The sequence below is a fragment of the Hypanus sabinus genome, chromosome 7, assembly GCF_030144855.1.
Source record: "Hypanus sabinus isolate sHypSab1 chromosome 7, sHypSab1.hap1, whole genome shotgun sequence".
In the NCBI taxonomy this organism is placed as follows: Eukaryota; Metazoa; Chordata; class Chondrichthyes; order Myliobatiformes; family Dasyatidae; genus Hypanus; species Hypanus sabinus.
Window position 1 is genome coordinate 28,983,765 of NC_082712.1, and position 26,244 is coordinate 29,010,008.

At 43.7% G+C, this 26,244-nt stretch overlaps 1 protein-coding gene across 5 annotated transcripts in view; it reads left to right on the forward strand.

The window, feature by feature from the left end:
* Positions 1 to 17,246, forward strand: part of tenm3 (teneurin transmembrane protein 3) — a 1,636,378-nt gene extending 1,619,132 nt beyond the window's left edge. For all 5 annotated transcript variants that reach the window (XM_059974311.1, XM_059974313.1, XM_059974312.1 and 2 more), the window contains 2 exons: positions 9,521 to 9,651; positions 15,596 to 17,246. In XM_059974311.1, coding sequence (XP_059830294.1) covers positions 9,521 to 9,651; positions 15,596 to 16,351 — 887 coding nt within the window. In that variant the 3' untranslated portion in view covers positions 16,352 to 17,246. The remainder of the gene's footprint in view (positions 1 to 9,520; positions 9,652 to 15,595) is intronic.
* The last annotated feature ends 8,998 nt before the right edge of the window (positions 17,247 to 26,244 follow it).

Here is a 26,244-nt window from a genome sequence, read left to right on the forward strand (position 1 = left end):
TCTGCATCACGGTTCAATTGGACACATAAAGAGAAGAAGGGCCACTCTCTGCTCTACAGCCCTAGGCACAAGTTTCTGGATAAAATTCTGATTGGCATATTACTGCTCAGTTACTCGACCATCTCTCTCTCTGTGCTCTCACTCAAGTACTTGTCAAGGAGCTGAGTTGATGTGTATTCCAAGGTCAGGAGTTTCTAACGAAAAGCTCCATTCTGATTTACCAGATGTTACAGCGGCTCTGCACAAAATTTCATTTTGGAGTTCTGAGAGGAAATAAAAGCATCTGTTGTTTATAACTCAGGCTAAGTTAAAGAGCAAATAAAGTTGCTGTTGCTTCTTCCGGATGTGTCAATTGCTTCCACCTTGCTCTAAAACAGACTGCACAGTTTGATGTGCAGCTACCATAACAAGACAGTGCTGGCGTAGTTCCATTTGTTTGTATTCAAACAAACTGTGTTATAATCTGGCATTCTTATTTTTTGTTCACACACAAAGCCTAACACGAAGTTAGAAAGAATAACTCGGCATATTTAATCTGTCATTATTGACTTTTTTTCTTAGTTTTGCCTCAGTCCTTAATCCTTTAGCCTGAACTCTGTCTGTGAAGTTGGTGATTAGTCAAGGTAGAAGATGGCTGACTCCTTTTCTTTCAGCACAGTATGAAAGGGAGGTCAAGCATGAACCTCCAGGTCAGAGGGAAAGTAATACACAGAGCAGACTGCAAGCCAAGCCTACCCCTTATTAATTTTAAAAATGTGACATTCTCTTCGTTTTTAACTTGGTTTCTTTCCAGAGGCTGGGAAGGAGATACAGTAAAACTCCACAAATTCACTGTCCCATATTATGGCTGTATGAAACATTGACTGAACCACTTTTGAAGTATTCTGTCCTGTTCTGGTCACTACCTTGCAGGAAGGAAGTGAAAGTTCTGGGGAGGGTGTAGAAGAGGCTCACTTGGATAGTGTTTGCATTAGAGAGTATTGGCTATAAAGACAAGTTGGACAAACATGGAGTGTACAGAATATGAGAGGCTTAGACAAGCTCGACTTTTCCCAAGGTGGAAATGTCAAATACCAGAGAACATAGCTTTATGGTGAGAGGGAAATTTTAGAAAATATTAACATGGCAAGCATTTTTTGCAAGAATCATTGGTTCCTTGGAAGCATATAAGAGTAATGAATAAGAGGCACTTTAGACAGGAACTCGAACAGGACAGGGATGGATGTAGTAGATGATATGCAGACAGCTGCATGGTTTAAATTGGTACCATAGTTGACACTGTCATTGTGGACTAATGGGCCTGGTCCTGTGTTGTACTGTTCTCTGTTCATTGTCGGGAAGTCCCAGTAGTTTGGTAAATAATCTCATGGGTACTGATTCTCATTCTCCCTTTCATACACTGGGACCCAAGTTCCTGCACTCCTACTTATAGTCTGACACCTTTGAAACTCATTGAGTGGGGAGCTTTACTTGGGAAGAACATTCAGCACGCTGAGAGTCAGCTGCTCTAACCTTTGGTTCGGCCACTTGTTGCCTCATTGACTGCTGTTCAGCATGACTTGGAAAGTGTGAAACTTTTACTTCTTGCTGAGGTAGTCTAGGTAACTTCCAGAGGTCCTATGCCTGTTTAGTTTTAAAATGGCTTTGTACTGTGAGCCTTTGATCATCCTGTTATGGCACGATTTACTTATTTAGACCGTTAAGACATAGGAGCAGAATTAGGCCATTCAGCCCATTGAGTCTGCTCCACCATTGCATCATGGCTGATCCTGGATCCCGCTCAACCCCATACGCCCACATTCTCGCCATAGCCTTTGAGTCCCTGACCGATCAGGAAACGAGATATAGGACGAAATAGGCCCCTCTTGCCCTCGTACTGCGCCGCGCGGCAACTCCCCCGACTTAATCCCAGCCTAATCGCAGGACAATCTGCCCTTTGACTGTGGGAGGAAGCTGGAGGAAACCCAGGTGGTCACGTGGAGAACACGCACAGACTCTTTACAGGCAGCGATGGGAATTGGACCCAAGTCACTGGTACAGTAACCACTACACTACCATTTTCATTTGGTTTGTTTAATATGAGGTGGTAGTTCACTGCATGATCAATACTGGAGAACCCAAGTAACAGTCTAAGAGAGGAGCTGGATGCAGAGACTCCTGTGGAGTGATGTGAGTTCCGGAGAACCCACACCACTCTACATCAGCGGCACAGCAGTTTCAAACTCTTGGGCGTACACAGCAGACGCAACCTCTCATGGTCCCAGAACAATCAAGAAAGCTCACCAGTGCCTCTTCCTTCTGAGGAGGCTGGAGAGAGCTGGACTCTGCACGTCCATACTCATGTCATTCTACATTTACACAGGAGCGAGCAACCTAACAAGCTGCATCACTGCATGGTACAGAAACCACACTGCAGCAGACTGGAAGGCCCTACAAAGGGCAGTTGAAATTGCCCTGCGCATTATTTGCACCAGCCTTTCATGGACATATATACAGATAAGTGCAGGAAATGAAAGATCCCACACATGGAATGTTTGCCCCACTCCCATCAGGGAGGAGGCTACATGGCATCCACACCAATACAACCAGACTCAAAAACAGTTACTTTCCCCGAGCAGTAAGGCTGATCAACACCTCCAACCACTAACCCACCCCTCCACAGTCCGCACCACCACTGCCCTATCATTTCCTGTTAGTCACCTCGTGTACTGTGCAGAAGTCTCAGGTATATGTATATGTATTGCACTGTACTGATGCTGCACAAAAAACAAATTTCATGGCATATGTGAGTGATGATAAACCTGATTCTGTCATCGGTCTCTTGTGTAGACTGAGAGTGGCAATTATATTTTCTCCTTGCACTTGTGTGCAGGAAATATTAGACAATCATGAATCTTGAGTGCATTTCACCTGACCTAAGCATCGACAGTTCCTCTCTCACCCCACGGCTGCTGCTTTACCCATTGAGCCCCCCAACAGTCTCTATTAGAAACACAGAAAATCTACAGCACAATGCAGGCCCTTTGGCCCACAAATCTATGCCAAACATATCCCGTCCTTAGAAATTACCTAGGGTTACCCATAGCCCTTTATTTTTCTGAGCGCCATGTACCTATCCAGGAGTCTCTTAAAAGACCCTATTGTATTCTGCTCTAAGTTCCAACGTTGCAGTCTCACTCTCATGTATCCAGAATATGACCTTGTTTGACTAATACTGTAATTTACATTTTTCATGATAAATGCTGCAATCAGCCAGAGCTCAGAAAATCAAATGTCCGCCCATTAGACATGGTCTCCACTATTTATATTGAATAAATTTATTCTGATTACTCTCGAAGTCTATACAGCACAGGGATCTAATATCCTTGTCAACTAGTGAGAGTAAAATTGGATTATTTTGTTGACCTTAGCGCTGACACCACTGTGGTATATGATGATGTAACATCTCAACACTACAACCACATAACAGTGACAGGGACAAACTGTTTCTGAACATAGCTCTACAGGATCAGTAAAAGATCTGAGTTTTCATTTACTACTGCCAAAACATGTCATATCTCTTTCTGTGAGGACATCACTTTTCCCTAACGACAATACAGACCACCAGCAGTTAAGGATTTAGGGCCTCAGATTTAATTGCTGGATTCACATATCTTACTAATATCTGTCTAGCCAGGACTATGATACATCCGCTTTACCTTTAGAAGCTTTGGCTTTTGTTCCCTGCATTGGGGTTGCCCGCACAAATTCAGTTGTGAGACAGGAGATCTAATTAATCATCATAGATCCCATGATTTAAGCCAGCCTGCCTGTTCCTGCTGATGGATTATCCATTCTTCCATGCTGAGTTCACTAATCACCAGCTTTTCTCCACCAGCTCTGTAGCCACTTTATCCAGTTGATTAAACGCGAATGGTACATATGCCTGACATCAAGCACAATAATGTTGCCAGGACTTGAGATTAAGTTATCGAGAGAGTTTGAACAAGTTGGGATTTTTTTTCATTGGATTTGAGGAAAATGGGAGTGGGGGTGATCTAACACATGAGGACTGTAGTTAAGGTGAATGTGGGCATTCTTTTTTTTTCCCCAGAGTTAGTGGACCAAGAACTAAAGGGCATAGATTTAAGGCAAGAGGCAACTCTTCCGCCAAAAGGATGGAGGTCAGTATTTGGAATAAGCTGTCAGAGGAAGTGGTTGAGGCAGGTACATTAATAGCATTTAAAGGTAATTGTACAGGTACATATCAGAAAGGTTTAGAGCAGGGGTTCCCAACCTGGGGTCCACGGTCCACTTGCTTAATGGTATTGTTCCATGGCATAAAAAATGCCTGGAACCTCTGGTTTAGAGGCACATGAGCCAAATGGGACTTGTGGAAATGGGATTCTTTGTCAACATGGAACAGTTGGACTGAAGGGCCCATTTCTATGCTACATGACTCTTAAAACTCTAAAAGGGCAACGGTGTATTGTGCTCACCTTCCAAATTCCAGTTTTATTGATCTCTCTGGAACTGAATTACAAAATCACACCCTTCGTACAACGATAATAACAAATGCTGCAGAGTCTGCAGATTAGATAACATTTGTGAAAAGAGAAATAGAAATAGGCATTTTCTGTTTTTGTTTCAGATTTCCAACATCTGCGGTTTTTGCGTTGTTTATTTGCACAGCTGCTCACTGTTGTTCATTTGGTGCACGTGACTGACGATGAATTCTGAATTCATTCATAATAAAAGCCTTAGTAAATACTGGGTATCTAGGCATAGTAATTTTCAATGTCATATTGACTCCACTAAAGGGCTTATTGATTTTTCACTAGCAAGGGTGGATTTGCTTAAATGGTAGATCAGTGCGAGGTCCAAATAAATTGATGAGAATATTGGCCACAGCTTGTTATACCATGAAACCAAATGTATTGAAATAATTTCAGTCACACCATTGGCTGGAATATTTCGTGTGATTTCTCTAAATTTCTGCTTGAAAGTTTTAAGGCAACGGGTTTATCTGATTCCATCTGGTCCGAAGTTCAATTTTTCCCACTGTTACCATTCCCTTAATCCTCGCCATGATTTTTTCCGTAGTAATAATCCTTGTTTCAGCCCATCCACTTCTGAAATCCTCACCCATGCTTTTGCCTCATTAAAACTTGACCACTGACAGATTTTCTTTGCTGATTTCCCACCTGCCATTCCTATAATGTACAGCTTATCCAAAATCATACTGCCTTCATTTTATAGTACATAGAGGCCACATTTTAGTAAATTCTGGGTCCCGTGAACCACCTCTTAATCCTCCCCTATGCCTGCACTTCTTTTCTTAGATAAGGGACCTATAGCCACTCACAATACTCCAAGTGCACTCTGACCAGTGCCTTATAAATCGTCAGCATTACATCCTTGCTTTTATATTTTAGTCCTCTCAAAATGAATGCTAAGATTGCATTTGCATTCCTCACCACAGACCCAACCTGCAAGGTAACTTTTAGGCAACCCTGAATGAGGACTCCCGAAGTCCCTAGACCCCTCTGATTTTTGAATTTTCTCTCCTTTTCAAAAATCTTCTATAACTTTATTGTTTTAAAGTGCATGACCATACATCTCCCTGCACTATATTACATCTGCCACTTCTTTGCCCATTCTCCCAATCTGTGTCCTTCTGTGGACTTCATGCTTCCTCAACACTACCTGCCCCCTGCCAATCTTCATATCATCTACAGGAACTTGTCTATAAAGCCATCAATTCTGTCATCTCAATCATTGACAAATAACTCAAAAGGAAGTGCTCCCGGTACTGGCCCCTGCGGAACAGCACTAGTCACTGGCAGCCAACCAGAAAAGGGCCCCTTTATTCCCACTATTTCCCTCCTGCCAGTCAGCTGAACTTCTATCCAGGCTGGTATCTTCCCTGTCATACCATGGGCTCTTATCTTGTTAAAGCAGCATCATGTTTGGCTCCTTGTCAAAGGCCTTCTGAAAATCCAAGTAAACAACACCCATTGGCTCACTTTTGTCTGTCCTGCCTGTTATTTCCTCAAAGAATTCCAACAGATTTGTTTGGAAAGATTTTCCCTTTAGAAAACCATGCTGACTTTGGCCTACTTTATCATGCATCTCCATCTACCTCAAAAGGTGGACTCAAACATCTTTCCAACACTGAAGTAAGGCTAACTGTCTATAATTTCCTATCTTCTGCCTCCCTCCCATTTTAGAGAGTGGAGTGACATTTGCAAATTTTCAGTCCTGCAGAATCTTTCCAGAATCTAGTGATTCGTGAAAGGTCATTGCTAATGCCCCCACAATCTCTTCAGCCAGCTCTTTCAGAATCCTGGGGTTTAGTCTATCTGGTGCAGGTAACTTATCTCCCTTAAGACAGTTCAGCTTCCCAGGCACCTTCTCCTTAGTGAGAGCAACCACATTCGCCTGTGCCCTCGACACTCTTGAATTTCTTGCATGTTACTGGTGTCTTTCACAGTGAAGACTAACACAAAATACTTACCAGGTTTGTCCACCATTATTTGGGCCTCCATTACTAGCTCTCCAGTGTCATTTTCCAGAAGTCTTGCCTTTGTAATTCCCTTTACTCCACTGCAATACTGGTACATCTGAATGTAAGGTCAGATATACCTGACTTTATCTTCTCCCTATCAAACAATAGGATGAGTTCTATCATATGATGATCACTGCCTCATCAGGGTTTCTATGCCTTAAACTCTGTAATCAAATCTGGTTCATTACACTACACCCAATCCAGAATTGCCTTTCCCCTAGTGGGCTCAACCACAAGCTGCTTATAAAAGCCATCATGTTGGCATTTTACAAATTACATTTCTTAGGATCCAGCACTATTGTGATTTTCCCAGTCTACCTGCACATTGAAATCCCCCGTGACTATCATAACATTGCCCTTTTAACAAACCTTTTCATCTCCCATTGTAATTTGTATCCCACATCCAGGCTACTGTTTGGAGGCCGGTATGGAATTCACATCAGGGTCTTTTTACCTTTGCAGTTTCTTAACTAGAACCACAAGGATTCTACATCCTCTAATCCTATGTCACGTCTTTCTAAGCTTACCAGAGCTACCCTACCTCTTCTGCCTACCTACTTGTTCTTTTAATACAATGTGTATCCTTGGAGGTTAAGCTCCCAACTTTCAGCCAAGTCTCAATGATGCTGATAACATCTTACCTGCCAATCTCTTAAATGCGCTACAAGATTATCTACCTTATTCCGTACACTGCGTACATTCAAATATAACACCTTCAGTCCTGTGTTCATCCCCCTTTGCAATTTTGCCCTATTATCCACCATTCCGGGCCCCAAACAGTCCTTCCAGGTGAGGTAACACTTCACTTGTGAGCAAACACAAAGTAATCTGTAGATAACAACACATACAAAATGCTGGTAGAACACAGCAAGCCAGGCAGCATCTATAGGGAGATAGATGCTGCCTGGCCCGCTGTGTTCCACTTCACTTGTGAGTCTGTTGGGGTAATCTGTTGCATTCGGTGCTCCTGGTGCAGCCTCCACTACATCGGAGAGACCGGACACAGATTGGGGGACCGCTTCATCGAGCACCTACACTCCGTCCGCCACAACAGACAGGATCTCCCAGTTGCCACCCACTTCTACTCTGCTTCACATTCCCATTCGGATATGTCCATACATGGCCTCCTCTACTGCCATGATGAGACCAAACTCAGGTTGGAGGAGCAACACCTCATCTACCATCTGGGTAGTCTCCAGCTCCTTGGTATGAACATCGAATTCTCCAACTTCTGGTAATTCCCTCCCTCCCCCTTTCCCCATCCCAGTTTCACTCTGCCTTCTCTTCCAGCTGCCTATCGCCTCCCTCATGGTTCCGCCTCCTTCTACTACCCGTAGTGTTTTCCCCTTACATTCCTTCACCATCTCTCCGGCCTATCCCCTCCCTGATTCCCCTCCCCCCCACCTTCTTTATAGGGCCCCTGCCCCCTCCTTCTTCAGTCCTGACGAAGGGTCTCGGCCTGAAACGTTGACTGCTCATTTCAACGGATGCTGCCCGACCTGCTGAGTTCATCCAGCTTGCTTGTACGTGTTGATTTGCCCTGTTATCTGCCTGTCCTCCCTCACAGGCTCACTAGAAATCTCATCTATCTGTATACCAACTATCCCATTGTCAGCCCAATCACTCCGGTTCACATCCCCTGCCAAATTAGTCTAAGCACTCCCCAACAGCCCCAGCAATACTTGCCATGATGTTCGTCCTGCTGTAACACTGCTATAGCCACACCTCACAGCTGCCTCGCTTACAACCATACTCACTGTGCTCACCCCTGCTCTGGTTATCCCCCTTCTTCCTTTTTCCATTCCTTAGTCTGGTTCCCTCTTACCCTTTCTCTTCTCCTCACCTGCCCATTACTCCCCTCTGCTGCCTTTCCTCCTTCCCTTTCTCCCATGACCCACTCTCTGCTCCTATCAAATTCCTCCTTTATCTTCTCCACCTGTCACCTCCTAGTTTCTCAATTCATTCCTCCCTTCCCAACTCACCTAGCCTCACCTATCATCTGCCAGCTTATGCTCCTTCCCCTCCACCTACCCTCTTATTGTGGCTTAGTCCCCCTTCATTTCCAAACCTGATGAAGGGTTTCATCCGAAGCATCGACTCCATCTCCTCTCCATCGAAACAGCCTGGCTTGCAGAGTTCCTCCAGCAACTTGTGTGTGTTATTCTGGATTTCCACCATTCTGCAGAATTTCTTCAGTTTCTGCTATGGTCCTTCGTCCCACTTACTCTAATCACATCTGCTGCTGATGTGCCTCCCACAGTCATGATCCAATGGTCACAGTTATCATAATCTGACCCTCCACTATCCATGCCTTCTGAACATCACGCTTCCCACAGACCACAGCTGCCGTCACACCTGCCAATATCATTCAGTTGTAAATTTGTGAAGAACCGGAAGAAACTATTGCAAACCAACCTCTTGGTATTTGAACAGACTGGGTGGTGGGGTAGAGATAAATCTCTACCAAAGGAGGTGTAAGGCACTCCTTCCCTTTCCTAGCCTGCAGGTTATCCTTGGGCGAGGTGTAGCACCAGTTTAGTCTCCCGATCAGGGACCCGTGAAGCCATGGGAGCAGGTGGTAGATGGTCGTCTGAGCAGCTGGTGCATGTAACAAGTCCTGGTTATGCGACCACTCCCACCAGGCAGACCATCTCTGAAGAGTATTGGCCAGGGTCCACATCTTGTAAAGACACTGCCTAAAAGAAGGCAATGGCAAACCACTTCTGTAGAAGAATTTTCCAAGAGCAATCATAGTCAAAGATCACGATTGCCCACTTCATATAACATGGCACATAAAGATGGTGATAAGGCTTAGATTGCTCTTAACAATTAAACAAGAAATAAGACATAACAAAGGAACTCATGTCTCTGGTGTGCCAAAATGAAACAGCTTACAGACCACCTGTTTATCTTCAACTGTTCTGTGCATCATTCCATTGTATTCACCATCTCATGATGACATTGTCTCCACAGATGTGAACAGCTGGCTACTGACATTTGGGTTTCAACTCCACAATGTTATTCCTGGTTTTCCTGTACCCAGACAGGGCCTGGAGGAACCTTCGTACGAGCTTCTAAGGAGTCAAGAATGGGATGATGACCCGGTAAGACGCACCAACACAATCAGCTGTGACTGTGTTACAAACAAGCCATTAGAAGTGATGGATAATTATACTAGCGTGACCCTTTGGTTCTGTCAGCTGTGTGTAAGTCTAGGGAAGACTGTCTCCGGTCCCACCAAGTGTACGAGATTAAGGTGCAAAACCTCCTGTCGTGTGGATGCTGCGTGATGTGTTACCCTGTTACAAATCAGTGCCACAAAATAACAGACAGTACACTATATGCAATTAAATGATTTAGCTTTATAATTCTTAATTTGACTGAAGGGTTATTAAAGTAAAACAAAAAAAGGGCCCATTTTCATGAAACCGTCTAACGTGCACAAGTTGGAGCTCACGGTTTAACTTCCACTGGTCCTCCATCGATTTCCCTGGGCTCCGTCGACTCCCAGCCCCATTCCAAGTCCACTCCTTGCTGGTGTCTACGACCTCTCCGTTCTGGAATCTTCTGTCTCCATTTTCCGCTGAACAAAAGACCCAAATCACCTCGGTCTCAGGCACATAGCAAAAAAAAAACACTCCCTTCATTGGACAGCGCACACTTCAAAGCCCTTGTTACCTCTAGCCGTAACCCAAACACTGCTGCTGCAGAGAAACCATTACATTAGTACTGCTTCTATAGAAAGGCCATTACATTAGCAGTGAAACCTTTCCCAGGGTGTTACACTCTCCCCCCACCAAATTTAGTCATGTCCTCATGACTTTGAGATAATTTACCAACCTTTTGTGCAAAGCACAAAGTCCAACCCAGTTGTAAAAGGCAGAGACATAGCTCCCCAAAGTGGTAGGGGCCACACTCTGTTCCCCCAGTGCTACATAGGCCAGCCTATCCAGTGGTCTCCTGATTCTTTGGAACCTCCGTACCCCCTCATTTACTTCTTCATGTTCCAACACTATTGGGGATACTTCTGGTCGACCTGGCAAGGACTCCCCTGGTCTATCTCTCACGCCCTTCTGCAACTCGGAACCCTCTGTCCCTTGGTTGAGCCCCGCTTTGTCCCTTGCCAGGTCACACTGAACCCCAGGCTGTCCACAGATAGCCCCCCTCATCCCCGATTTCACCTGACTCAGCATGAGGAGGGTTGGGAATCACTTCCTCAATCAGTGGGGAGTTAGCAAAAGGCAGCACATACCACACCCCACATTTCCTCATCCTCCGAATCAGTATCCCACTCAGGGGCGGGGGCCGGTCTAATCTCTCCTGCTGTGGGCCCTGCGGTCGCCCTGCGTCACCGCAGAGTCCTCTTACTAGGTGTCGGCTCCAGGTCGGTCTCTGGGTCAACCTACATCTCTTGACCCAGAAGCAGAAGGTACTTCCGATGAAGAATCTTGACAGGCCCATTCCCATCCTCTGGTTTCACCCGGAAAACTGGTACATTTGACATCTGACTCTCCACTACATCGGGCGTAGCCACCCGGCAGTCAGCCAACTTATGTTTCCCAGGTAGCCCCAAATTCCAGAATCAAAATCAGGTTTATTATCACCAGCATGTGACGTGAAATTTGTTAATTTAGCAGCAGCAGTTCAATGCAATGCATAATATAGAAAAAAAAGTAATAAATGAAGTAAAAGTAATAATAGTAATAAGTAAATCAACTACAGTATACATATTGAATAGCTTAAAAATGTGCAAAAAACAGAAATACTGTATATTAAAAAAAGTGAGGTATTGTCCAAGAGTTCACTGTCCATTTTGGGATCAGATGGCAGAGGGGAAGAAGCTGTCCCTGAATCACTGAATGTGTGCCTTCAGGCTTCTGTATCTCCAACCTGATGGTAACAGTGAGAAAAGGGCATTCCTCTGTCTCCCGGCAGGAGTCGGGAGAACCTAACCTTTTGATCATACCTCCTCTTATTTCCTTGATTCTGCTTGGCAGCCATGACCTCAGCTAATTCATAGGCCTTCTTCAGCTCTCCCCATTATCAGACACATACTTCAGATAATTCTTCAGAGGTAGGTCTTCCTCGCCCATACTCATTCCTCATCCATACCCACGTACCGTAATTGATTTATCGGTCAATAGTTTAGTACAGACTTGAACACAGAATCCACAGGTTCAATGCTCAGGACAATCACACAGCATTCAACAAAATCAATCCCAGACGAGCCCCCACAATTGTGACCCATCAGTTCTGTCAGCTGCGTTAAGTCTAGGGAAGACAATCTCGGGCTCCACCAAATGTATGAGATTGAGGTGCAAAACCTGTTTGTATGGATGCTGCGTGATGAGTCACCCTGTTACAAATCAGTACCGCAAAATAACAGTACATCATAGGCGAATGTCGTCCCCTTGTTCAAAATGGTAGTAGGGATAGTCCGGGTAATTATAGACCAGTGAGCATTACGTCTGTGGTGGGAAAGCTGTTGGAAAAGATTAGAGATAGGATCTATGGGCATTTAGAGAATCACGGTCTGATCAGGGACAGTCAGCATGGCTTTGTGAAGGGCAAATCGTGTCTAACAAGCCTGAAAGAGTTCTTTGAGGAGGTGGCCAGGCATATAGATGAGGGTAGTGCAGTGGATTTTAGTAAGGCATTTGACAAGGTTCCACACAGTAGGCTTATTCAGGAAGTCAGAAGGCATGGGATCCAGGGAAGTTTGGCCAAGTGTGTTCAGAACTGGCTTGCCTGCAGAAAGCAGAGGGTCGTGGTGGAGGCAGTACATTCAGATTGGAGGGTTGTGACTAGTGATGTCCCACAAGGATCGGTTCTGGAACCTCTACTTTTGATTATTTTTATTAACGACCTGGATGTGGGGGTAGAAGGGTGGGTTGGCAAGTTTGCAGACGACACAAAGGTTGGTGGTGTTGTGGATAGTGTAGAAGATTGTAGAGTGACTTTGATAGGATGCAGAAGTGGGCTGAGAAGTGGCAATGGAGTTCAACCCTGGGAAGTATGAGGTAGTACACTTTGGAAGGACAAACTCCAAGGCAGAGTACAAAGCAAATAGCAGGATACTTGGTAGTGTAGAGGGATCTTGGGGTACATGTCCACAGATTCCTGAAAGTTGCCTCACAGGTAGATAGGGTAGTTAAAGCTAATGGAGTGTTAGCTTTTATAAATCGAGGGAGAGAGTTTAAGAGTCACGGGGTAATGATGCAACTGTATAAAACTCTGGTTAGCCCACACTTGGAGTACTGTGTCCAGTTCTGGTCACCTCACTATAGGAAGAATGTGGAAGCATTGGAAAGGGTACAGAGGAGATTTACCAGGATGCTGCCTGGTTTAGGGGGTATACATTATGATCAGAGATTATGGGAGCTAGGGCTTTACTCTTTGGAGAGAAGGAGGACGAGAGGAGACATGATAGAAGTGTACAAGATATTAAGAGGAATAGATCGAGTGAACAGCCAGCGCCTCTTCTCCAGGGCACCACTGCTCAATACAAGAGGACATGGCTTTAAGGTAAGGGGAGGGAAGTTCAAGGGGGATATTAGAGGAAGATTTTTCACTCAGAAAGTGGTTGGTGTGTGGAATGCACTGCCTGAGTCAGTGGTGGAAGCAGATACACTAGTGAAATTTACGAGACTACTAGACAGGTATATGGAGGAATTTAAGGTGGGGAGGTTATATGGGAGGCAGGGTTTAAAGGTCAGCACAACATTGTGGGCCAAAGGGCCTGTACTGTGCTGTACCATTCTATGTTCTATATGCAATTAAACAATTTAGCTTTTTAATTCTTAATTTCACGAGAGGGTTAGTAAAGTAAAACAAAAAGAAAACGGCACATTTTAATGAAACAGCTTAATGTGCACAAGTTGGAGCTCACAGTTTCCCTTCCGCTGGTCCTCCATCGATTTCCCTGGGCTTCGTCAACTCTCGGCCCCATTCCATGTTCACTCCTTTCTGGTGTCTATGACCTCTCCGTTCTGGCATCTTCTCCCTTCATCTTCTGCCAGTGCTTCTACAGAAAGACTATTACATTAGCAGTGAAACCTTTCCCAGGGTGTTAGACTAGATAGATGATTTAAGTAAGCCTAGATAGAGTGGATGTGGAGAGGAAGTTTTCAATGGTGGAGGGCTCTAGGATCAGAGGGCACAGCCTCAGAATAGAGGGATGTCCCTTTAGAACAATGATGAGGAGGAATTTATTTGAGGGTGATGAATCTGTGGAATTCATTGCCACAGATGGCTGTAGAGACCGAATCATTGGGTATATTTAAAGCAGAGGTTCTTGATAACTAAGGATGTCGAAGGTTAAGGGAAAAGGCAGGACGATGGAGTTGAGAGGGATAAATTAACCATGATGGAATGATGGAGCAGACTCGATGGGCCGTATGACCGAATTCTGCTCCTCTGTGTTAAGGTCTAACAGGAGCCTCTAACAGGTGGGGAAGTTGAGACACTGGCAACAAGGGATAACATTAGAGTTATGCCATGCACTCTCAGTAACACACTGGCTTTCAAGTTCAGGGCTTTGGAGTAGTTTATTGTTATATGCACAAGTACCATGATGTACAATTCAATATAAAACTTGCTTTTGCAGCAGCACCACAGGGACATAGGGATAGAGAACACACAGCTACCATCCGGTAGGAGATACAGAACTTCCATAGCACCAGGCTCAAGAACAGCCATGTGGAGCATAGGAGAACGAAGGGAGATTTTAATTAACTTTTTGAATGCAACCTTGAAATTTTAGTAATTTATATTCAGATCCCTTGAATCTCTTTGTCTAATTTCTAGCTTTGTACTGTTTAGAGAAGCACAGTTCAATCCATCTGAGATTCAAAGTGCATGACCTCATACTCCATCTCTAATTCAGCATTTTTGTTCATTAAAATTGGAAACATAGGATTAGAAGTTCCTCCTCTCTTGCTGCACTGTCGTAGTAAATTGGTTTATTACTATCATTTGTACTGAGATCCAGTGAAAAAATTGTCCTGCATACTCTTTCGTACTGAACAAGTGAATACACTTGCATTGATCTAGTACAAAGGAAAGCTGTGCAGGATAAAGCATTACAGTTACAGACAAAGTGTCATGCAAATAGACAAAAAGAGACAATGTCGTAACAAAATGTGAAAAGGTCAGGCGTCCATCCTATCACAAAGGAGACCATTGAATAGTCTTTTAACGGCAGGATTGAAGATGTTCTTGAGCCCAGTAGTATGTACTTTAAGGCTTTTGTATCTTCTGCCAGTAAGGGAGGGGAGAAGAGAGAATGTGATTTTTGATTATGCTGGCTGCTTGACCTAGGCACTGAAGGGTGTAGAAGGAGTCCATCGAAGGGAAGCTGGCTCTGATGATGTGCTAAGCTGCTCCCACAACTCTCTGCAGGATCTTGCGGTCATGGGCTGAGCAGTTACCGTACCAAGCTGTCATGCATCCAAATAAGATGCTTTCATTGGTGCGCTGATAAAAATATGCTGAGGGTCAAAGGGGACATGCCAGATTTCCTTTGCCTCTTGAGGAAGTGTGCTTTCTTAGACGTGAGTCCGTGCGGTAGAACCATCATCGGCTATTAGTGACATTCGCTCGTTTAGGACCTTGAACTTCTCAGTCCTCTCAACCGCACCACCATTGATGTAGACAGAAGCATGTGCACCACCCCCCTCCATGTAGACAATAACCAGCTCTTCTCATTCTGCTGACCTTGAGGGAAAGGTTTTCGGCATGGCACCACCTCACTTGGCTTTCTGTCTCCATCCCGTACTCCAACTCATCATTATTTGAGATGATACAACGGTGGCATCTGCAAACATATAGATGATTTTAGAACAGAATCCGGCCACACAGTCATGAGTATACAGGGAGTAGAGTAGGGGAAGCAGCTCTGTGGAGAACAGTGCGGAGATGTTGCCTGCACATTCATTACAGTGGCCTGTGCATGGATACAAATGTTAAAACTTTCCAAACCAGTATGTTTACATTTTGTGTTATATTCTGCTTGTTTGCTCATTGTATTTTTTTTTTGTTTATTTCTAGTATCTGTCTGGAGTGCAACAAACTGTGGCAAGACAGGCAAAGGCCTTTATGAGCTTGGGAAAAATGCCAGAAATTCAGATTGGCAGGCACCAGGCCGTTGGAGACAAGCCATGGCTCTGGTTTGGTACTGTGAAGTCTCTGATTGGCAAGGGCGTCATGCTCGCAATTAGTGAAGGAAGAGTGACGACCAACGTGCTCAACATTGCAAACGAAGACTGCATAAAAGTTGCGGCGGTGCTGAATGGAGCATACTACTTGGAAAATCTGCATTATACCATCGAGGGGAAAGACACCCACTACTTCATAAAAACTGCCTCACCTGAAACCGACCTGGGAACCCTGCGGTTGAACAGCGGGCGCAAGGCTCTGGAGAACGGCATCAACGTCACGGTTTCGCAGTCCACCACTGTGCTGAATGGCAGGACTCGAAGGTTTGCTGATGTCGAAATGCAATACAATGCCTTGTCGCTCCACGTACGCTATGGAACGACCCTGGACGAGGAGAAGGTTCGGATACTGGAACAAGCTAGGCAGAGGGCACTGACGAGCGCTTGGAACAGAGAGCAGCAACGAGTGAGAGATGGCGAGGAAGGGATCAGGTTATGGACAGAAGGAGAAAAACGACAGCTACTGAGTGCTGCTAAAGTACAAGGATACGATGGGTACTATGTACTCTCGGTGGAGCAATACCCGGAACTAGCAGATAGTGTGAACAATATTCAGTTCTTAAGACAGAACGAAATAGGAAAGAGGTAACACACAGGCTAGTTGGTGGCTGCCAAAGAGATAAAACTCAACACTTCTTCTGGAAGAACAGAATATTAGTCTTGCTGCCATTAGTTATCACAGGTTACACTGAGAGGACTGAAATACCACTGCAGCTCAACATAGGCTGTCCCGATTAATCTGTAGCACAAGTTCTTTCTTAGAGCTGTTGAACTTGGTGGATGATCTTTTTCTACTCAGCCGAACCCTACGAAGGAGAGAACAGGTGGTTCCTGCAAACAAAAACTTCAAATCACCCTTCATATACAGGATTGTCAACTGCTTAAGAGAATTGTTTACAGTGAATGCCACTACAATCAGACCCGAGGTTGGACTAACATGTGTAAAAAAAACTTAACCGTTTTGTACTTGGCCAAACCTGTCAACTGTTTTTCTGTTGTTTATGAAACACCCCTATTAAGCATTAGAATCAGTGTCCAAATACAGAAACTAACTATAATTATATGAGTAGCCTTTGCTTACCAGAAGTAGTCTTAATCTTTCTTCACGTTAAGTGGATCCAGTAGCAGAGAGAACACAATGCTTTTTAATCACTGCACTGTGGAGCAACAGAAGGCTTTCCTCTGCCTGCTACCATGCTGCTTTATACAATGACACTTTGTGCAAAGTAGTATGACTGTGACCAAAACAGGAAACTACAACGCCATTGGATTTGCCTTGGGAAGTCTCGCAATGTACAGGATCACCCTCCCTGCAGAGCAAAGGAAAACTTTTTCTTTTTTGTAAAGTGTGAGAGACCAGTACCTTTTGGAGTTTTTATATGAATTCCAATTTACTGTTCATCAGATACTAGTCTCAGAAGATGTTAATTTATGTAAAGTGTTTCAAAGGAGTTTATACTTGAAAATAAAATCTTTAAAATACAGTGGCTGTCTTCTTACTTTACAGCTGGCTGCCAGAATGCCCGAGGAGTATTTAATTGTGCAAACATGTCACCTTTTGTTATCTTTTGAAACCAATGTGTATCCTGGTGTACTGAGTAAATAAAGCAGAATGAGAAGTCAATTTTTAATTTGTAAAACTGCTTTGAGGTATATTTTCGTCCAGTAACCACTGTTTGTGAAAATGTCGGTGGGGGTCTTGAAGTCAGAAACAAAGAATTTGCTGTAATGCAGAAAGGTAGTGGGAGTTTGCAACAAAAATTACAGATAGTCTTTCTCCGCTTTGTGGGAAAGATCAATCAATTCAAATTCAAAGATCACTCAAATCAATCTATTATTATATTTTAACACACCATGTCATGACTATGTGACCATAAGACATAAAAGCAGGTTTAGGCCATTTGGCCCATCAAGTCAGTTCCACTATTTCATCATGGCTAATTTTTATTCCCTCTCTTTCTCCTGCCTTCTCCCTGTAACCTTTGACACCCTTACTAATCAAGAATCTATCAAACTCTAACTCTACCCAATAAGTTGGCATCCACAGCCTTCTGTGTCAATGAATTCCACAGATTCACCACACACTGGCTAAAGAAATTCTTCCTCATCTGAGCTCTAAAAGACGATCTGTCAACAGCATTGAATGCTCTATCTAGTAGCTATTGTATGCTCAAGTCAATTGAATGAATTTCAGAGACTTGCAGCAAGTGCCACAAAAGGGTGTGTTTCAGATCAGTTTTGGGTTTTGACATTGAACACAGGGATAATGATGATTCCACTTAAGGTACATTGGTGTAAGTCACACATTTTAGTGTTGTCTGGTGAAGATTTAAATCACAGAGATTTCATAATGTTCTATGTTGTTCATGATGGTGCTGTAGGCAAGGTCATGAATTGATGGCCAGACTAACAATTCACAAGTGTGAGTTCAAGTCACATCTGTTAACTATGGAATTTCAATTTAGTTAATCATCTTCTTCTTCTTAAGACCATCATCCCTACTAGGATATAGGCCACAGACAGCAGTTCATCAGAGTCCTCTATCCTCGATTGAAGGTCAGTCAGCCCTGTGATGCCCACTTTCACAACACAACTTCATTCGTCTCCCAGGGCTGAGGTCTTTGGAGCTTCTTTTGGTGTTTCCATAGCTCTGGGATGGGATTATTAGCCCCATGCGCAACCCTACTCCCTTTACATTTGGACTATAGACCATCCATGGTGGAGTACAATTAATCATCTGAATTTTTTAAAAAGGAAAACTGATTATTAGTATTGGTGAGCACATGATACCAGATTGTTGTAACATCCCAATTGATTCAATAATGTCGTACGGGGAAGGCAATCTGCCGTCCTTACCTGGTTTGGTCTATATGTGCCTCCAGACCCAACAATATAATTGACTCTCCTATGCCCTCTGACTAAAGTTCAAGGGCAAGTGAAGATGGACAATGAAATGCTGGTCTTGCCTGGATTTCCCCCAAAAATAATGAATTAAATAAAATAAAACGTAGATTTATAAAAATAACACTGGAATTTGTAAACTACAAGGAAAGACTTGAGATAGTTCCATTGAGAAAGGTGGCCATTGAATCCTATTCCAGGAGGACCATGCAAGCATGTGGAAATTGTCATCAACCTCTCTCAGGTATTAGACAGAAAGAGGTAAGATAACATGTATCAGGATGAGCTTAACAAGGTCAATATCAGGACAATCTATGGATCCAGACTTATACAATTGCCACATGATCCAAAAAGCAATCAAGGGATGACATCTTACTTCAATAGTTAAGAAGCTGTTCCTCATTTCCCAAGATCCATCAAAGTCAAATTGACCAACGGTACCTCACAAGACTCTCCAGATATGTTGGATTCTGAAAAGTTCAATCCCAATAAAGGCCATTCCTCCTTAGATGTGGTCAGTGATAAGTCTAAAGGCTTGACTACCCTTTCTATTGATTACTTTTGGATGAGTTAATACTATTGTAGCAGCACAAGTATTCAGAACTGCCTTTGAGCTGTATTGTACACTCAAAGACTCATCAGTGTTAGCATTTCAGAAGATCTGTCCTGAGACAACTATGTAACTCATTACAAAGAAAGCACGGCAGCACTGGTACTTCCTTAGAAGTTTGCACAGATTAGGCACGTCTTCTGAAAGTTTGACAAACTTCAAAAGATGCACAGTGGAGAGTATATCGACTGTTTGCAACATGGCCTGGTAATGGAAACACCAATGCCCTTGATACAGAAAAAAAAATTACAAAAAGTAGTGGATACAACCCAGCCCACCACAGGGTAAATACTTCCCCACCTTTGAGCACATTTATAAGGAGCACTGTTGCCAGAGAGCACCATCCCATCATCAAGGACCATCCAGACCATGTTCTCTTCTCGCTGCTGCCATCAGAAAGGAGGTACAGGAGCCCCATGTCCCTCACACCAATTTCAGAAGTTGTTGTTACCCCTCAGCCATCAAGTTCTTGAACCACAGGAGATTACTTCTATCATCCCAGCACTGATCTGAGTCCACAACTTACGGCAGACATAAGAAATTCTGCAGATGCTGGAAACCTATTTTAAGGAATCTACAACTTATGTTCTTGATATTTATTGCTTATTTGTTGTTTTTTTTCTTTTTGTATTTCCACAGTTTGTTGTCTTTTGCAAACTGGTTGTTTGCCTGTCTTGGTCATGTGTTGTTTATCATTCATTCTATTGTATTCCGTCCTATTTACTGTGAATGCTGACAAGAAAATGAATCTCAAGTTAGTAAAAATTTGGTATGAACTTCCAAGAATAGAAAACCTCTTCATCTCCACATGTCCAGAACTTAAAATGGAACAGTATTGTTCATAAATGGATGAAACTCCATCCTAAATACTAGCAGATCTTGAAAATCCAGAGTCACTCTGAAAAAAGTGCTGAAGGAACTCAACAGGTCGTGCAGCATCCATGGAGGTAAATAAATAGTTGACATTTCAGGCTGAGACTCTTCATCAAGACCTTTCCTTTTATTACCAATTTGAAAAGTGGTGTTTCAAAATTCTATCTCATTTTTGCACCTTCCGTATTTACATCCACTCACTCAAACACTGTCCCTTTATAGTAACACCTCAATTTAAGTTTCCACCCAAATGCAGCTGAATGTTTTAATGACTGGTTTAGTGAATTTGAGACACTCTGTTAAATGTACATTTAATACATGGAGGAGGAATAATGTATTAGGTTGCTACCCATGATGCAAGCTAAATATGGCCTGATCTGTATGTGACTCCAGACCCAACAATGTGACAAACTTTCCAATGCCTTCTGACAGGCCATGATGTTCAAGGGCAAGATGGGTAATAAAAAGCTGGCCCTGCATTAGGTGGCCACTGAAATTGTTTATAGAGCTATAAAGCACTACAGCACAGAAAGAGGCCTTTCGACCCCTTTAGTCAGTACCAATCTGTTATTCTGTTAGTCCCGTTGACCTGCACCTTGTTCATAGCCCTCCATACCCCTCCCATTCATGTACTTATCCAGACTTCTCTTAAATAGTGTAATTGATCCCGCATCCACCATTTATTTAAAAGTAATTATTTGAGAGGAAATTGAGTCATAAGGCAAGGAAACAAGCCCTTCAACCCACTGGTGATGATTAACAACCCCAGATTGCAACTCCTCCCGGATTCTACCACTCCCTTGCGTATCAAGGGTAATTTACCATGGCTAATTAACCAAACAACTTGCACATCTTTGGGATGTGGGAGAAAGTTGGAGCATCTGGGAGAAACACACATGATGACCGGGAGAACATGCAGACTCCACATGATGATGATGGTGATGTCAAGACTAGCTCTTGATTTGGATTTAAGTTAGGGAGAGTTGCACAACGTCAGCCTCACTCTCTCTTCCCAATTCCCATCTGAATCCAGTGGCAAGACGAGAGTTGAGATGGTTGGAGATGGGACTAGGTTCAGTGGGTGACGAGGACATCATCTGTGTCATGTCGTGCTCTACGCGTTCCACAATGCTTGCAGAGACCACCTTCTTGACGGTTGGACCTTCCACTGGTCTCAGCCGCTCAATCCGCTGGAGTCTGTCTTCACAATGCAAACCCCACGTAGACAGCATAGGAGTTAGGATCAGAGCTGAGAGGAAGCAGCCATGTCACTATGTCATCAACCATCTTGCACCTAACAGCTGAATAGCAAGGTTTGAGGGTTTCAACACAAAATATCCTAAAATTATGTGCAGTGTAGCATTTTTGCTAAGAATTCACTTCCCGTCAGTGATGTTAAATACACCACTGAGTAATTTAGCATTTTGCACCCTATCCCCACTTCTCTGAGGATCGTCACATTGTCATGGTGGAGAGGCTTGTGGGCTCCTGAGATCTCAAGAGCAATGCCATCAGGAATTTAGCCATCTGATGCTGTTAGGGTCACCCAAGGCAGTTAGTTCAAGGGGGATGTTCCAGACAAAGAGTGATCCAACTAAGACTAAGTGGAGTGGGCAAAAGCTAATGAGACATCACAACGGCAGTGAAGGTGGAGGAACGATGCAGCAATAAAGGGTGCCCAAACTCTTGCATTCCATGTTCCTGGACCCTGACCCTGACTGGATAAGGACCATGTGGTAGCTACCCATGCATCAGCTTCACCACTTTCAACAAAGTCATGCACATGCTCCATTAAGGGAATCCACCCTCACAACCTGGATTCACCAAAAGGCAACCCTTAGGAGAACATCGTACTTTACAACTACCTCATCCCTTGAAGTTAATGGAATGAATTTCAAAGGCAGAGCATAGCTTGCTACATTAAAACAGTGTCTACCTAGGATGAACATTTGGCTTTATATTGCTGCTATAGCCCATCCACTTCAAGGTTCAACATGTTGTGAATTCAGAGATGTTCTTGTGCACATAACTGTTGTAACACATTACTGTCATCTTGCTGTCAGTTTGAGCCCACATGACCATTCTCCTCCGACCTCTCTCACTAACAACACGTTTTCACCCACAGAACTGCTGCTCACTGGATGCTTTTTTGTCTTTGAAAATCCCAATAGATCTGCCATTTTTGAGATACTCAAACCACCCTATCTGGCACCAACAATCATTCAATGGTCAAAGTCACTTAGATCACATTTCTTCCCCATTCTGGTGTTTGGTCTGAACAACAACTGAGCCTCTTGTCCATAAATACAAAAGGTACTGCAAATGCAGGAAATCTAGAGCAACACACAATGTGTGGGAGGAGCTCAGCAGGTCAGGCAGCATCTATGAATGAAAATAAAAAATCAATGTTTCAGGCCGAGACCCTTCATCAGGACTGCAAAAGAAGGTGGGAGGAGGGAAGGAAAAAGTTTTAAGTTGGCAGCTGATAGGCGAAACCAGGTGAGGTGGGGGGTGTTGAAGTAAAGAGATGGGAAGTTGTTTGGTGGAAGAGACAAAGAGCTGGAGAAGGGGAAGTCTGATAGGAGAGGACAGAAGACCATGGAGGAAAGGGAAGGGGAAGCAGCACCAGAGAGAGGCAATGGGTATGTAAAAAGTGAAGACGTGAGAGGGAAACAAGAATGGGCGTTGGTGAACAGGGAGGGGTAACTACCAGAGGTTCAAGATATGAATGTTCAAGAGATCAGGTTGGAGACTACCCAGATGGAATATAAGGTGTTGCTTTTCCAACCTGAGTGTGGCCTTATCATGGCAATAGAGGAAGCCATGGACTTTCATGTCAGAACTGGAATGGGAAGTAGAATTGAAATATGTGGCCATTGAAATTTCACTTTTCATGACAGATGGAGCAAAGGTGCTTGACGAAGCCGTTTCCCAATCTACGTTACATTTCACCAATATACAGGAGGCCACACCAGCAGCACCAGATAAAGTAGATGACCCCAAAAGACAAACAAATCAAGTGTCGCCTCACCAGGAAGGAGTGTTTGTTGCCCTGAGTGGTAGTGAGGGAGGAGGTGTGGGACTTGTTCCGCTTGCAAAGATAAATGGCGGGAGAGATCAGTGGGTAGGAACGAGTGGACAAGAACATCTCATAGGGATCAATTCCTGCAGACAGTGGAAAGCTGGGTAGAGGGAAAGAGCAGTGGCTGGTGGGTTCCTGTTGGAGATGGCTGAAGTTATGGAGAATTACATGCTGGATGTGGAGGCTTGTGGAGTGACCATGTCTGAATGCTTTTAAGCATTGAGTTACTACTACATGATTGGCTGATTAGATATTTGCATTATGTGTACAAATATATATAATGAAGTGGCCACTGAGTGTATGATGAATTTGTTTAAAATACTTTGGTTTAAGTCGTGGTTAAAGTTTGGCATGTGCTGTATTGAAAGCAGTTGAAAGATATTGAATTTTCATAATGTCGCTCAATAGAATAACACCAGAGTTGAAAAAATACAGTCACAAGGAGAGATCTGAAGTACCAGGAGCACTTCCACCGGGAAAAGAAAACTAATGGAAGCTTTTAAAACAATAAAGTATCGTGTTAAATTGAATTGGAAAGGAATTTCTTCAGGTTAAATTTGCTATGATTAGGAGCTGCTTAGGGAATAAGAAGAGATGTTTGAAGAAATTTCTTTGCAGAGAGTGTTGGAGCTCAGAATGCTTTTCCGCTGTTAGTATTTGGAACTATGGAAGGAACATCGTTAAGGGGAGATGGCAGGATTCTGAGATTAGTTGTGAACTGTAAGAGGCAATTATTCAGCACCGTCCCAAAATTAGAATCACTTTATTGCCAGAATGTGAAACATATCAGAATTGATTATGGTGCAGAATAAAGCACAGGGCAATACCATCACAGACAACACAAAAGCACAAACAATTTACAAGACAATAGTGTAAACAGCCATGAGCCATCAACAATTGGCAGAGAGGTCACATGCGCAAATGTCAATAGTAAAAAAAGTGAACATATGAACAGGTAATTATATGGGCATACAATTATCAACCGAATAAGGAGAGCAGGAAGGACCAATTAACAGATGTTGTGCCGGGACAGTTAGTGTATTGCAACTGAGTGAGTTTTGTTGAGAAGCTGGATAGCGGCGGGAAAGATACTTCGAAGATGACATGTAGACCTGGTGATGAAGGACCTCTGCATCTCCTAATGGCAATTTGTTGAATAGATGACTGCTATGGTGAGTGGAGTCAGCAGTAAGTTTTCCAGATCTTTACTCTGGTGATCAACAGGCTTCTAATGTCAGTAGCTAACAACCAATGATCTTCTTCGCTGAGTAGACCACTTGCTGCAACCTGGACTTGGAGAAGAAGGAAGGGTCAGAAATCAAACGGTGGTAGAGCTGGTCACAACACTCTGGATGATGGCAGGGAAAAAATTCATCAGGATATTCAGTTTCCTGAGCTGGTGTCGGAAGAATAATCTCTGCTGGACTCTCCTAGTGATGAGTGTAACATACTTGTCCCACTTCAATATATTGGCACTGGTGGTCCCAGGAATTTGAATGGCTCAACCACAGACACAGCCTGACCATTCATTTCCCAGGGGTGTGGGACAGGTAGGGGTTGCCGTCAGAAGTCAATCCTCATTTCCATCTTGATGTCATTAATCTCCAAATTGTTATGAGCAGCCCATGCTGCAAGGAAGTCTACCTCCCTTTGATTGCTGGTCACATCATTATTACAGCTGAGGCAAACTACAGTCTTTAGGATTTTAATGGCTTTGTCTGTGGAGGAACTGTCATTTGTATAAACTGAGAACAGGACAGGTGAACGGGCATAGCACTGGGGAGACCCTGTGCTTATAGTAATTGGTTCAGATAAGTATGAACCCAGTCTTACATACTGCTTCCTTCTTGTCAAAAAGTTACTCACTGAAGCATCTCAAATCTGCTCTGGAATGTGTAAAATAATGGTCATGCAATGGAGCAGGAATAATTCTTGCATGTGAGGCACTTCTGGGTCACTAAATGCCCTTCAAGTGAGCCACTGTGCACTGACTCTGGGTCTAGGAGTGTTATGCTTATCACCACAAAGTATGCCAATGATAATCTTTCATGATCATTGAAGGCAAGCTAGTAGCCTCTGAGCACAGGCTGGCTCCTTTGCCCAGAATTCACTCTGCTGTCATTTGAACATCAGGGTCCAATTGCAAAGCAGCTCTGTGATCCACAACACACTCTTGCACCCTGTTCTCTGAGAGCTCTATGGGACGGCTAGGTCTCAGCCTTCTGATACCGACAGAGACACCACAGGCAAAGCAGATAATGCAGTCACTCAGGCTGTCAACAAACCCGCTGACATACCACCATCATCACATCATCATGACCAAAGTTAATCAAGTCTGTGCACCAGGTGGATAACAAGAGCCCAATACCCCCACCACCCCTCACCCAACTGCTCCCCACAGAGTCATGGAGTACTACAGCACCGAAGCAGGACCTTCAGCCCATCTACTCTGTGCCAAACTTTTTCTGCCTAGAAACATTGATCCATGCCTGGGCCATAGCCTTCCATAGAAACATAGAAAATAGGTGCAGGAGTAGGCCATTCAGCCCTTTGAGCCTGCACCGCCATTCAGTATGATCATGGCTGATCATCCAACTCAGAACCATGTACCTGCTTTCTCTCCATACCCCCTGATCCTTTTAGCCACAAGGGCCATATGTAACTCACTCTTAAATATAGCCAATGAACTGGCCTCAACTGTTTCCTGTGGCAGAGAATTCTACAGATTCACCACTATCAGCTTTTGGATTCTTTTCATGTTAGGCGTGATTCACTTTTCAATTTTTTTTTTGCATGTGTGAAAAGATTTCCCATCCTAAGTCATATAGATTGGAAAAAGCTGCACAGAGTTGTGAATTCTCATGGGCATTAGCCTCACCAGCGTCAAGGACATCTTCAAAAGCCATTGCCTCAAAAAGGTTGCATCCATCCAAAAGAAAACCTAACGCCCAGGACATGCCCTCTTCTCATTACTACTATCAGGGAGGAGGTACAGCTGAAGACACACACACAGCTT